We start from the raw sequence: 14,060 nt of genomic DNA, 5'->3' as shown, positions 1-14,060 counted from the left end.
TAACATTGATTAGCTTTAAAATCTCTTGCCACAGTCTTTTAGTGTAAGCACAATGCCAGAATAAATGAGCCACAGTTTCAGGATGTGTTCTTTTAAGCTATTTAATCGTATCACTACGATTTTCACAGTATTACTATCTGATAGCCATATCAGAAGCACAATAGAGAAAAAAGTGTGCTACTAATACAATCCCAGTGTTCTCAATAAAGTCTAATCAGGTATATCTTATAAAATCAATAGAAATGTAATTCTATAGGGCCATGTCTGGTTGTTTTGTGCTCACTGAACTGAATGTTCAGACACCTGCAGCATGCTGTGAAACAGTCAGCACATAGATCACCAACACTGGCACTGGTTTGGGGCGCAGATGGTGTCAAGTGAATGAATAGTGTGTTATAAACAGCCTGGGTCTGCAGGGCAAAGTGGTCCCAACTGTATCAACACTGAAATGACCATTACTCAGCAGCCAGACATCACAACATCTCCTTCAAAGCATGGGAGTCCTTATGAAGAAACAGAGGGGTAATAATTCCCATAGGAGGTATTTGAAAAGTATTTTTATTTCTGGTAATTTGTCAAAAGTTTTTTCCCCATCTCAGCCAAAACAAAAGAATATAACTCACAATGTATAGCCCTATATTTTTAATCACGCCATGTCCTTTCTCTACAGTACTGTAATGCCATGATATCAACAGTAAGCCCACAACATACTGTATTTCTTTGTTTTTCAGATGAGGAAACATCCTGTTTTAGGTCATAGTTAACCAAACGACCAAAGGTTTTCTTGGTCACTCAGTTTCTATCGTCATTATCCTGATAAGAGTATGAAAAACACAGCATATTTAGTCAGAGTTAAAGATACAGAATTCTGGTCATGTGCATGTATATTTGGGCTGACCGACAGACTGTCACTCCACATCAAGGCTCAGACGTGGTGAGGTAATACGGCCATGCCCTGGATGACTGATGGTTTTGAGCTCAGGTTGTGGCAGTCTGGCAGTGGTTACAGCACTATAAAGGTACAAACTTTACAGCTGGGTGCACTGCTACATATTCCGTAATCTCTCTGAATGTTTCGCAGCGTCGGAATAAATGAGTCAGGAATCGGCGCCATTGCCAAGTGAAACAAAAACATAGAATTTCATCTTTGTGTGTAACCTCTGCCTGAAATATTTGTGTTTGGATGGGTGAATTAGGACGAGACACTGCAACACTTGTACAGAACCATTAGATGGCAGCAACTCTTTCTGTCACGCTTCTGTCTCAGTGCTTTTTTTTTTGTTTAAATTTATTTTTCAAAATTGCACCTTTGGCCTGCAACAGTGAATGTATGGGTGCCGTGTATGACAACATTTAAGCGAAACAAGTCCAATAATCTTTTGAATGTCCAGCAGATCCTTAGCATAATGTGTGACTATGATACATGCCCGTGGGCTGCTTAACATTGGGGGGTGGGGGCATTTTTTTGTAATATAGCTTCAATGTGGTATATGGGAATGGAAAGACGGGGGCGTGAAGGATCAACATTCACTGGTTATTAGAGGTTTTGAAATTCCAGTGCAAAAAATGAGTAGCCACACTACTGAATGCTCATCTGTCTTTAAAACAGATCCATAAAGCCAAAGAAGTTTGATTTGATCTTGCTGTAGACAGTTGAGCATAACAGAGTTTTCACTGGAGTTACAATAAAGAAAACAAAAAAGCTTCTGCACAAGGTCATTGCAGATTTTATTTTTACAGTGAAAGTTTTGGGTCCTTTGGACCTTCTTGTAAATCTTGATGCTGTTTGTAGTGTGTGGTGGTTTCCGTAGTTCTCATGAGGTCCACTTCATCATCTTCATCCAAAATTTATGTGGCAAACAAAAAAATCTATTGCAAAACATTAAGTGTATTCATGCGAGCCCCACATCTGTGGCCACTGCATCGTGGGTCGGATCTCTGTTTGGCTCGCGCTCCTGTCTCTGAGGTCAGCCTGCAGAGCCCCTTGCCCAACAATCACACTAGACCACTATCAAGCCCATATGAAGGCAATAAAATCAAATTCAAACCAGATCCCAATTGGTTTTATGACCCCTTTGTGTGAGTTTCTGTGTATGAGCAATGGTTAAGAAAACTCACACACACACAGAAAATAGTGTAATGTCAGCCTGAGGGTAATCCATCTCAAAATGTGTGTGTGTGTTTTATATGTGTGCGAAATAGAGTTAAAGAGAAACGCAAAGCAAAAACGGCGAGTGTCAAAACAACAGAAGTTAAACCCTTTATTTTCTTTTCAGTATACATCACATAATTAACACAAACATTCTACAGTACTTTTAAAAAAAGAGTTTAGAAAACAACAATTATACAAATCAGATTTGCCCAGCGAGTCTCTAAATTGCTTTAAATTGCAGTGGAAGTCCTGACTGAGCAAGAGTCCATATTAAAAAAGACACAAAACGAAAGAAAGCAGATTAAAAAAAAACAAAAAAAACGCCAAAAACCAACTTCTTATGTTTGTGACCAAACAGTAGTAGCATTGATCAAAGCATTAAAGACTAAAAGTGAAAACACACATGGAAGTACAGCACCGCTTTTAGAGCAGCTGCAGTCGTTTCCTTTCAAGGCAAAGCCAGAATTTTCCTGGTTGTGTGGCATCACTGGCCTCTGGCTACAATGAGAGGGTGAATCACAAGAAGCCCCCCTCCGCTATAAGGTCCACTGGTGATGAGTAAAACATAGCTACAGCTCCTGCAGCAGGATTGGTGGAAGGTCAAGGGTCGATCTCCACGGGAACGATGGTGAGGATGGCGTCCTCGTTTCCACGGCGCACGACTATTCTCAAGTTGCCTTCCCTCTTGATGGCGGCGCTGACGTCAGTCGCTGACGAGATCCTCTGGCCGTTGATCGAGATGATGACGTCGTGCTCCTTGAGTCCACCGCTGAAAGAGAGGAGACGAAGAGATGAATGATCGAGGTCTTCTTAAATGGAACATATTATGTTGATATCATCTAAAACATAATTGCATTTTTCTTTTCCTGGTCTGATTATCTTGCATCATCTGGCACAGTTTCAGCTACAAAAGACTTGTTTGGGACTCAGAGGAAAACACTGGCCAGTGATGAAGGGATCCTGCTGGCGGAGAGGTTTAAAGGGTATCTACACCAATTTTACACATTAAAGTGTGTTTACATGTCTTAGGGAGTACTACTGCATATCTGAAAACGGTAGTATAAAGCTGCATGTAATCAGATATATTGCCTCCAGTGATGATACATTGCATTGTGGGTAATGTGGGCACCAGTTTTGAATAGAAGTTTACTGTTCTAACATTGCACTCCTACAACACCGATGGACTCATTTTAGACAGTTTAAAAACAAATGATCAAAATTGATACAGCAGAACCAGAGATATCACCTGGTGCCTACATTACCCACAGTGCAACTCGGTCACTGAGTGACAGCAGTGGAGGCAATTATTGGGATTACGTGCAGCTTCTTCTGGAGTCACGAAAGGCTTTAATCCATTTTACATATCCAGTAGTACTCCCCAAGACCTGTTAATACACTTTAATGTGTAAAATTTGGGGAGTTACCCTTTAAGATCCTGATCACGTGATCACAATATCACCAATGTTAAATCCAGCTGTTGCATGTCATCCTTGATCACTCTTTCCCCTCATTTTCTGAACGCTCTATATTTTGTATTATCTAATAATAGCATAAGTATCACACAAAAAAAACAACAAGATCAAGTCTGCATCCCACGAAAAGACCAAAACCATCAATACATTGATCCAATAACAAGTATTACCTGTGCATTTAAAGCCTGATATATCTTATTCCTCTTTCGTCAAAAAAACACGTGAAAAAACAGATCGGTGACTCACACTGTTGCATGAGTGACATGTACCACAGACGACATCCTGATGCCAGAAATATTCACTAGAGCGCCAAACGTGTATGAATCACCACCAAAAATAGAGTGCAACAAATGTTTGGTGACTGTTTAGGCTACTCCTGTAACAACTTGCAGTGCCCAGCTGTTTTTTTAAATAAAAGAATATATTTGTGACCCGTTTTTAAAGATTTGCATCTTCAGTAGGAACCAGTTCGCTTGCAGCTGAGTGCCTCCGGGAAGTTGCTGGAAAGTATTGAAGACTAACAGATGGTTTTGGTGATTTCATGGAATTTGTTGACAATAATAAATGCACATTATCGCCAGCCTTATCCTTTGATGATTAAATGTGTTTTAAAGTGTTTTCTCCTCTTTTTACATGAGGTGTTCGGATAATTCCACTTTAGATTTTAGTAGCAGGATCATTTAATGGTCAGCAGATGTAACGGCTCATCTGTCACACTATAAAACAAGTTAAAATCAAGTCATCCTCATGTGTTTCTCAGTCAGTCAACATCTGCTGCTTGATTTTAATGATGGAACGATCGTGATAGAGTAATAGCTCAGCAAACAAAAACATCCATAATGAAAGAAAACAAACTAGTAAACCTGAAATCACATGCAGACCCGGGCAGTGATATCAAAAGCTGACTTAAACCGCAGCCACATGTAAACACAGAACCACCACACCTTCACTTGCAACAGCACCCATTAACACAACTTCAGCTCAGTGTTCCCCTCATTACACTCAGCTGCTCTAACACCTCCGACAGACCAAATGGGCGCTTCTCTATAGTAAGGACCGAGATTTCCCAAAGAAATAAACGAGCACAAAACAGAGTGGGATCAAAAGCATGAAAAGTGCAGCCTTGAAAATAACGTGGGATATAAAAAGAACCACAGAAATGTTATTATGCAAAAAGCAGGGTGATTTGAGCAATGAGTAAACTCTGACTGGGCCTTGTAGGGGACGCCGTTCGTTCGGGAGTGGGCTGTGTGAGCAGGCGCAGGAAAACCACAGCAGCTAGTAACCTCCCCGCATGAGGATTTGAAGGAAATCGCTGACCTCAGCGTCTCCCGAGCCCCACTCTGCTGGAGCTGTGGTGGCGGCTGATTGGAGTGGGCCACGATTGTGGGAGGAGGGGGATATTTTAGAGGCACTCCAGACACGCCGGAGTGAGCCATGGATTTACGTTTTACGAAGACAGCTGTGTAGGAGGGTTCGTGTGTGTGCTTGAGTGTCTATGTGCACTCAGTGACAGTTAGAGGAGAGAAGTAAAATAAAGGAAGGAAATGAAATATGCTGTCTATTTGCATTGGGAGAGTGATGAGAGCGTTGTGTGAATTAAGTTCATGTGTGTAGCTTTTAGTGCCAAAGACAATATTCCATTGCGGAGAGAGTGTCAGAGGCATTTGCATTTGCACTCCACTGAAAACCATGATGTTACGACCGAGTTAGTTTGGACTGAGGCCATGCTTTTTGTAGCCACATTGGCAGAATATCCTCCTTACATTGCAGCTGGTGTCTTTGCAATGACCTCCATAACATAAGCGCCAGAGGTGATGTCAGGGAAGTCACGGTGTCGAGTCTTCAGCTCTTTGGCCAGCCTAGAGGTAGAAAAGGGGACGGAGAATTTAGTAATCGATCAACATTTTCATCTGACACAAAACAAGAAATATAAACGCTGCGATTTCCTTTTGTCCGTGCAGCTGCAGGAATGAGTCCTATAACCTCGAAATTAGATAGCATTTTTTCACTTCTGGTTCCTTTGACTCAAAGGCAAAGGCAATTAACCGCCTGAATTAAGCTTTGTGGGTAACACTAGCTCAAGAGATTTTCACATTATGTTCAAAGATATAAAACACATCAGCATGTTTGAAGGTTTTATGTGTAGTAGGAAGCTTAGTGGTGGTGACACTGATGTCATGCGGCCATGGTGTAGTCCATTTATAGCCTAACGTTAGCTCTTTACTTCTGGCGATTGTATTTATGCTTAAAAAAATGCTTGCTGTCATCAGTCATACTGTATAGTGGGTTATGGGGGCATTTATGGTGAATTATAGCACATTCAAGATTCCTTTTAACTGCACTCATTAACACAAAACATTACAAATGTGCCCTTTTATGAATCATAAGTTCAATGCTCTTGGCTGGCTGTAAACTAGAGGTTGACTTATTGTGTGATGAAGCATAAACTTTCACCTTACTCACCACCACTGCATGCACTACAGATTGGGTTTTCATAGAAAGTGTTACCAAAAACTACCACTGGCTTTTTGTCGTGGGAACCAGGAAAATACAAACTTCCAGGTTGGCCTACAAAACTACATCATCCCTGCAGCACTCAAAAAAGAAGGAAATCATTCTAAGACATATTATGCTCATTTTCAGGTTCATAATTTTATTTTAGGTTACTACTAGAATAAGTTTACATGCTATAATGCTCAAAAAATGCACCAGCTTTCTCATACTGGTGCTGACTTTGACCTTTTTAGCTTTCAAGATCTTTTACATGCAGCAGAACTTAATGTTATAAAACACTAAAGGAAAGGAAACAAAACATAAACACATAATAGGTCTCCTTTAATACATCTCTGATGCTATTTCACTGGTGGTGTGCATAAAGTTGTGCAACTTACGCTGGAGTGAGAGTCATCATCCTCACACCGATATACCTCTTCTTGGCACCTGCTCTCCCTGGAGACGGACAACAATACAGAACAAATACAATCATTCATCCTCGCGCCAGCAACAGTCTGGGCTCTTAGTTTTATTAGGGTGTTTGTTCACCTCCAAAAAATAAAAACCCTCCAGAGTATATGTTTGTATATGTGAGTGATAGAAATATTACTTCGGAGCAGGCAGTGGATCCTGCATGTGTCTTAGGGGGAGTCTTGCTTTCTTTAGTTATTTCATCACAGAGATAAATCAAATGGAGACGGCCATGATGGCAGTCACATATAAAATACATGTGTGTTCTGTTCCAAAACACTACGTGAGGTAAAAGACGAGAAGCAGTAAAGTAAAAGAACAACCTGACATTTACTGGCATTTGGTCTTTGTAGGTTATTTGCAGTGTCAGAATCCTGTTGGGTAATGCCGGGCACAGATTCATAAAGCTCGAAATGTAGTCAATATATCTCTAGAAAGCACACAGAGATGAAGTATAACCACAGAAGCGGTGTGCTGAATTGTACACTCCTTTGCTGCATGTGCACGTGGAATATCGGTCTCGCAGCCAATTTTCAGAATTGGCCTCCGACAGTTTGTCTCGGTGACTGAATAGAAGCAGTAAAATGAAAACATAATAAGTTGTGTCAGTGAGAGCTCGTACCTCTGGACTGCCTGTCGTAGGACTCTGCCAGGAACTGTCGGATTTTGTCGGAGGGTATGGCAAAGGAGATGCCAGCTGTCACTTTCAATGTGTTGATCCCGATCACCTCGCCGTCCTGGAACAAGCAAGCCTCAGCTTAATGTCTTGTTATTGTATCGTATTGTATCGTCTTGGAAATGTCAAAATTGAAAAGCAAAAATGAAAATGTGAAAATGGATTTCTGTCTGTCACTGAAACGAAAAAAGGCTTACCAGATTTATCAGAGGCCCTCCTGAGTTGCCGTACTGTGAATCAAAAAGATGCAACACTTCCTATTATTTTTGTGTTTGTGAGAAAAAGACAGGATAAGCGTAATGACAATGCATCTTCATCCGCTTACATTGATGATGGCGTCAGTCTGAATGTAGTCCATGTCGGAGTTGCGGAGGCCCAGCTCTCTGCCGCCTCGCTGAGTGGTGCTGACGATTCCTGTAGTAACCGTATTCTGGAGGGAAAAGGGGCTGCCAATGGCGACCACAAACTCCCCTGGTCTCAGGTCTGATGAGCGGCCCAGCAGCAGCACAGGAAGCTTCGTCTGCAAGGGAGACACACAGAGGGACAACATGTTCATATTACAGGAGGCTTAAGTTACTGAGAGAAAGAAGGATTCATGAGGATAAAAAACTACCAGTCATGTAGACCAGAAAGTTGGAATAAACACATGAAATTAATAACTCATACTTTTACATGAATGAATGCAAACATATGTAGAGAAAGAGTGTTATTTTTGCAGGAGAACGTGGTCATGTATTCTGCACATATTAGCTGGCTTTCAAGGATTTTCTCTGAGTCCAAATCAATGAAGGATGCTGGTGCATTACTGGAAAAATCTCTTACAGCTCTCAGTGATGCAGTGTATGAAGGGTTCATTTGCAAAAACAGATGCCTCTGTTTTGATTTATTTACGAAATCCAGTTTTGATTGGGCAGTTGAGGGAATATCAATCAAACTAGTGTTGGTTTATTCATTTAAAGCTGCAATATGTAAAGATTTTGATTTAAAACATAAAAAAAAAAAAAAAGACATTGTGTCAAAGACTTTTATGTGTTTTGTTGCAGAGATATCCACTAAAGTTAGCATACTAACCGGCTAGCTCCAGCCTGTCCTGTCTTGTCACTAGCTGCACAGCTAACTGAGCTAACTCGCAAATGGCAGCTACAGTTGGCAGCATTAAGTGTAGTTAGCGATTACTCTGGTGTTAGCTGCCCCCTATATGCTTGGAGTGACTTCGCTCTGACAGCCAGCCAATCCTTGTATCTTATATTTGACCAATTTTTGCAGAAGAACTTTCTGTATATGTGATAATGAGAGCCGGCATGTGAAGTGAAAGAATTCTGCATGGTTTTTTAGTTTGTTTTTTTCAATCAGTTTCATTACTAAAGTTTTAATGTGTTTTGGTGACTGCAAATATGTCATCCCAGTGTATTTTTACTTTTCTAATGAGTAGAGCTCTAAAGCAAACCACAAACCGGGTGTTGCTTCTGCTGCAATTATTCTCCTGGGCTGTAAGGACTTCTCATGGCCATATGTTTGATGAATGGACAGTAAGGAAAATAATTACAGCGAGACCACAAGTCTTCAAAACACAGACCACTCAATGCTGCATGGCTATTCTCCCACACAAAAAAAAAACAATTACTCCTTCTCCACCGCAGGGAGAATTGACATTTACGCCGAACAACTCAAAATGCTAATAATCAAGATCAAACGCTGAGTTGTTTGACTGAAAGTGTTGCCCAGCTGACAAATCATTCCTAATGGCCAGTGTGTGCCAACAGACCACAGATGCTGGAAAACTGAGTGATATATGGTAAATAATGACCACCTTAAGCTCTGGTTAGCCTTGTTACAGTAGGCAGTGGAAACCAGGCTACTGAGAGCTTTGCAGACAGACAGAGAGGATATATTTATCCATCCGCAGTGACAGTTTCCTCTTCTGAATGAAATCATCTCTGCAGAGCAACCACAGTCGAAGCCCACGCACTCCCGCCACGTCACGCTTAGTCTGTACCCAACGTCCTGACGGTGAGCGCTATTTTAGAAAAAAATGTGTCCCTCCTCTGTATCCATTTTGTTTACTCAGGGTTATAAATAGGAGCCACAGGAGGCTTCAAGGTAACTGAGACGGCGACAGGAGTTGGCACACAGGGACAAAAGCATCTACGTGAAATATGCCGAACAGTCAGACAGAGCGGAAAAATCACAAATCATACCCTCAGCCATAAAATAAAACAAAATAAACTGGTAGCAGACAACTTCTTCATAAACTGTTTTCATGAAATGTAATTGAATTGTGGCAAAAAATCTCTTCTGTAGTCGTGCTATTTATCCATCTAGTTGTCGAGTTTTAGAGAACTGTCGCCCATAGAGACGTCTGCCTTCTATCCAATATCATTTAACAAGACGGCACTCGGCTTGTGGTGCTCAATGCGTCAAAAACTGAAACAGCAATGTTCTCTTTCTGCTAGCGTGAGGAAAAAAAAGGTAATTTCTTCTTATCACTTACATATAGCCTAATGCTAATGATCAGCAGTGCCATGCACATGCATAGATGGTATCTTGATGAGTGTAGCAGCTGACTGTCAGATCAAAAAGTACATAATATTGATCAATGCATCACACTATATCTTTCTTATTTATTTATATACATACTATATCAAGCACACCATTCAAACACGCACCAATGTGGTATTTTATTTTCTTTGTCCTGAGATAACACAACAATTAACTTGTGATCTTGAGATGGTGGCATTAAAAGGATAATTGCACCTACAGCCGGCCGGCTTCTGTATGTGAGCAGTTTTATGAAGGGATCTATTTTCTTCCTACCAAACTTCACCCACCAACCGTACCACTGAAGGAAGTGTGCATCCACTCGAGGTCCAGCCTCACCCTCACACTTCTGTCTGCTGATATGGTTAATGGTGATACAGTTTAATTTTTCTCTACAAGCTGAGTGATATCTAGCTCTGGTATATTGGAGAGAAGGCAGACATGTCTCCAAAACTCACAGCCAAAAAATCAAGATGGATCTAAAGCACTGCAGGAAACTTGATCCTGATTTTGAGTTGAACTGTCTTTTGATTCAATCATCGGCGTGCTGCACGCTGCTGTAAACGATCGTGAACCTTGAGGTGAAGTTATTATTAGAAGATGACAAAGATAGTGATAGCCAGTAACTGAGGAAGACAACCTTTCACCCTTTACTCATCACCTTACCTCACGCGCAAACAGATACACAAACACAAACTCGACAAACACAAACGTCCGTGTTGCTGATTCCTGTGGGCTTGTTCGAACATCGCCGGGGATGTTAACAGTAAACACACGGGCTGCAGGAGTGTGTACATAAACCAGGAAACATGCATTTGGCATATACACCTGACACAGTAGTAGCAGTCTGTATAATCACCCCCCTCCCTCCCTCCTGCTCCACTGCTCCCTTCACACTCCATGTGAGATAAGAGTATAACCAGATGGAGAGAGGAAGCACACAGCTGAGAGAGAGAGAGAGAGAGAGGACGTCAGGTGGATGTGAGTCTCTGCCAAGACATTCAGGACTCATGGCCCCCGCCGGTCACCATGATTATGATAACAGTCAGTGATACTAATGGTGCCATGGTGACTGTTGCTATCAGGTGAAAACCTTGTATCTCTTAAATGTCAGCGTTGAGGAGCAGCTTTGCTTACAAAAGGTCTCTACCCATCCCAGGCTCACACACATCTGCTCAAAATCACAATCCATTCACAAAAACCATGTGCAAAGAGTGTAATATGCAGTCAGTGAGCTGACAACCAAACAGCGCCTAGGTGAGAGGGCTGAGCAAACACTGAACACGCCGACTGCCCGACTTTTCTGAAAGAACCTTAGCTTACATATCACTTACTAATCACGACTAGTCAGCAATCTGGACTGACTCGTGGAAACTCATCTCGCCATGTGAGTCCGTCTCTCCTGACCACCCAAGTGACTCACCCTGCTATTTCAGAGGAAGGTTAAGATGCACTGGCACCTCACCCAAACACACTATAGCTGCTCTTTAAAAGGAAGGAGGCAAGGTGAAAGAGGGGAACAACAAACACCGCAAACCGCCGGGGAGAGAGGCTGAGAATATGAGACGACTGAGTCAAACACAGTTTTTGTTTGATTTTTATGTTGATGCATGCAGAAAGCAGCTTATTATCCGAAAAAACCTTTGGCTCAAGAGCCCAAAGAGTTGAAGGATATCTAAATAAAAAAAACATATATGGTGGTATGAGGATAGCATCGACTTTCTGAAAATGAAAGCTTGGTGTTTTGCTAGGCAGAAGGCCACTCCATTGCCTCACATTGCTGCTGTAGAGCTTCAGCATGATGCCGTAGATTTCTCTCTCCGCTGGAATGTAACTATTCAACTACTATACTTAGTAGTTGTACTTTACTCGAGTATTTTCTGCTACACTGTACTTCTGCTACCACGACAGTTTGGAGGCAAATTTTAGCTACTTTAGCTCCTAGTTGCTTTTCGGATTACACAAATATATTAATTTTATTGGCAACCATAAACGAAACCAAAGAAAACATTCTGATTATCAGAAAAATGCTGAATATATTCAATAACTGTCTAGGCAGGTAATCGGTTGACCCATATCATACAGTATCAGCATTGAGTAGTAATATTTCATATGGCTTTTGGGTACTTTTTACAACACTGCTCCTGTGTCTTCCAAGTATTTGAGTGTTTAGATAAGAGAGAGATGTGGGGCATCAGATTAAACCCGGGAGGAGTAAACAGCTTTGTTCGCCTTGACCGAAGACGGAGTCGCAGGCTGCACGTGATGTTTAAAATTCCACGCTGTCCTCCATCTTTTGCCGCTCAGCTGAGTTTTGATTCCTGCGCACAGACGGACAGATTGCAAAGGAGGCAGATAAGCTGGCAGACGAGCAAACAGATCACTTTGAAAATAGCAGCGGAGTTGCTATAGAGATGTGTCTTTGTTTAATGTTACAGCCTCGCTCGTTTGGAGGCTCATTTAAAAGCCATTACGCTAACTAGCGTTTTACGACTGGGGGACCAGGTGCAAACTTTAACTCCAGTCGAGCCGGGATGGACTGTGGCTTAATAGTTTCTGAGCCATATGTGTGCTTATATACACACACACACAGAGAGAGAGAGAGAGAGAGCGAGGAGGTTGCCTGGCCATGAACCTTGACAAACCCCAAGTCTGTAAATTAAAACCCACACACCTGGCACTGCTGAGATATACAGCCAGACCACTTCAAAATACACACAGAAGCTGCTTCGGGTGGGTCAGTGTGTGACCCTGCAGTTACTTAAGCTCCCCTGTTCCCGTTCACACAGGTGACTTCAAAGCAGGGAACATACTTTTGTACATTCTATATTGCAAAATTCAAGTGCACTAATGTATAGAGTTTTACTGCTGATCTCTGAACAGGTGCCCTCGGGGGTTGTGCTAATGCAGATAAAAACGGGGCAGGATTCAGCACGCTCACACAAAACATCACATGAGGGCATCAGAAGATCATGCTGAGAGGCTTGAATGCGGGGACACCGAGTGTTTGTGTGTTTGTCTGCGAGTCTGGATGCTCATATGTGACTCATTTACTGTATGTGTGCTTGTTCGTGCACGTTTGGCAGACTGGAAAATAAAAAGCAGATATGTAGGTAAGTCTGCTTCATCGAGGCACTTCCTCGCCCTGTAGGTAACGTCAAAATGTTCAAATCACTGCTGGCGAAACCATATCCTTACTGACACCAGTACGGAAACCACTATGGTTTCCATATGTTGTTGGGGAAGGTTTTCAGTCAGTATAAGAGCAAACATATGTCTGTGAGCTGCGTGTGTGTGTAGTTTCGCATGAGAGCTCGCAGGACTTGAGGGCGTCTCGGCTCGGGCTAGACACCACAAAACTTTGAACTGAGCAAAGCACAATGATGAGAGGAGATGAGGCCTTATGGGTTCACTTGCTTCAGGACTAAACCTTTTTTTTTTTTACCTGAAGCATTAGCTCAGACTTTTATTTATATATGTTTGTGCAGCTTAGATACAGTTCACTCCAGCCCTGCCCCTAGAAAATGCTTGGGTGTTTCAGTACTGGCACTGTGCATGCAGAGATAATAGCATTAAAAGTGAAACCAATGACGGTACTTCTAATCCTATAGATTTTATAAGTCTCCTGCAGTTATATTGTAGTCTAGACTGCTCTTTATATGGCTGGGGGAGCACACTGGAACCTCACTGGGTCCCTGGATCCCAGTTGATGAACAGAGGGTTGCAGCCCTTCCTGAATGTGTTGCACTTCCTAAAGCCTACACCCAAATTGTGGCGTATGACATTGTAATAAATGAGTTAGTAGATAGTAAAAGATGCAACAGGCTAAAAAGTAAGTGCTGGTTCTCCTAAATTACAAAAAAACAAAAACGTGTTACTGTGGATAATCAGAGGACTATGTCTACAGTTTTCATGGAGAAGATTTCTTCATTAGAAGTTCACATTATTCACATTATTTTACACATCAGTTCTGCGAGGACCACGAACAAATCTCCAGTCGCCGTATGCTTTCTCCTAAACAGGATAAACTAACCCTTAAAGGCAGGGCCAGACAGTGGGGGAAGAAACGTTCAGACCCTTTACTGAAGTAAAGGTAAAAATAACGTAGTCTAAAAATATGCATTACGAGTAAAAGCCCGGAATTCAAAATATTGTAAAACTGGTAATAGACTTTTTTGCTTCTACGTATCATTCTGAAGTAAACAGTGTTCGCAGTGCTATGACTGTAGAAAAATTACACCTTACACATATAGAT

General features: G+C 41.8%; 1 protein-coding gene across 1 annotated transcript in view; it reads right to left on the bottom strand.

Moving 5' to 3' along the window:
- Positions 1–2,378: 2,378 nt before the first annotated feature.
- LOC141009484 (serine protease HTRA1A-like) overlaps positions 2,379–14,060 on the bottom strand; it is a 30,195-nt gene continuing 18,513 nt past the window's right edge. The window contains exons 4-9 of the mRNA XM_073482128.1: positions 7,593–7,787; positions 7,465–7,497; positions 7,214–7,328; positions 6,519–6,576; positions 5,391–5,486; positions 2,379–2,921 (exon numbers count right to left, since the gene is read on the bottom strand). Of these exons, the coding sequence (XP_073338229.1) occupies positions 2,753–2,921; positions 5,391–5,486; positions 6,519–6,576; positions 7,214–7,328; positions 7,465–7,497; positions 7,593–7,787 (666 nt within the window). The 3' untranslated portion in view covers positions 2,379–2,752. The remainder of the gene's footprint in view (positions 2,922–5,390; positions 5,487–6,518; positions 6,577–7,213; positions 7,329–7,464; positions 7,498–7,592; positions 7,788–14,060) is intronic.

This window comes from Pagrus major, chromosome 15 (assembly GCF_040436345.1).
Source record: "Pagrus major chromosome 15, Pma_NU_1.0".
Classification (NCBI taxonomy): domain Eukaryota; kingdom Metazoa; phylum Chordata; class Actinopteri; order Spariformes; family Sparidae; genus Pagrus; species Pagrus major.
The sequence above is the reverse complement of the archived record's forward strand: the minus strand, read 5'-3'. Positions and strand labels throughout refer to the sequence as shown.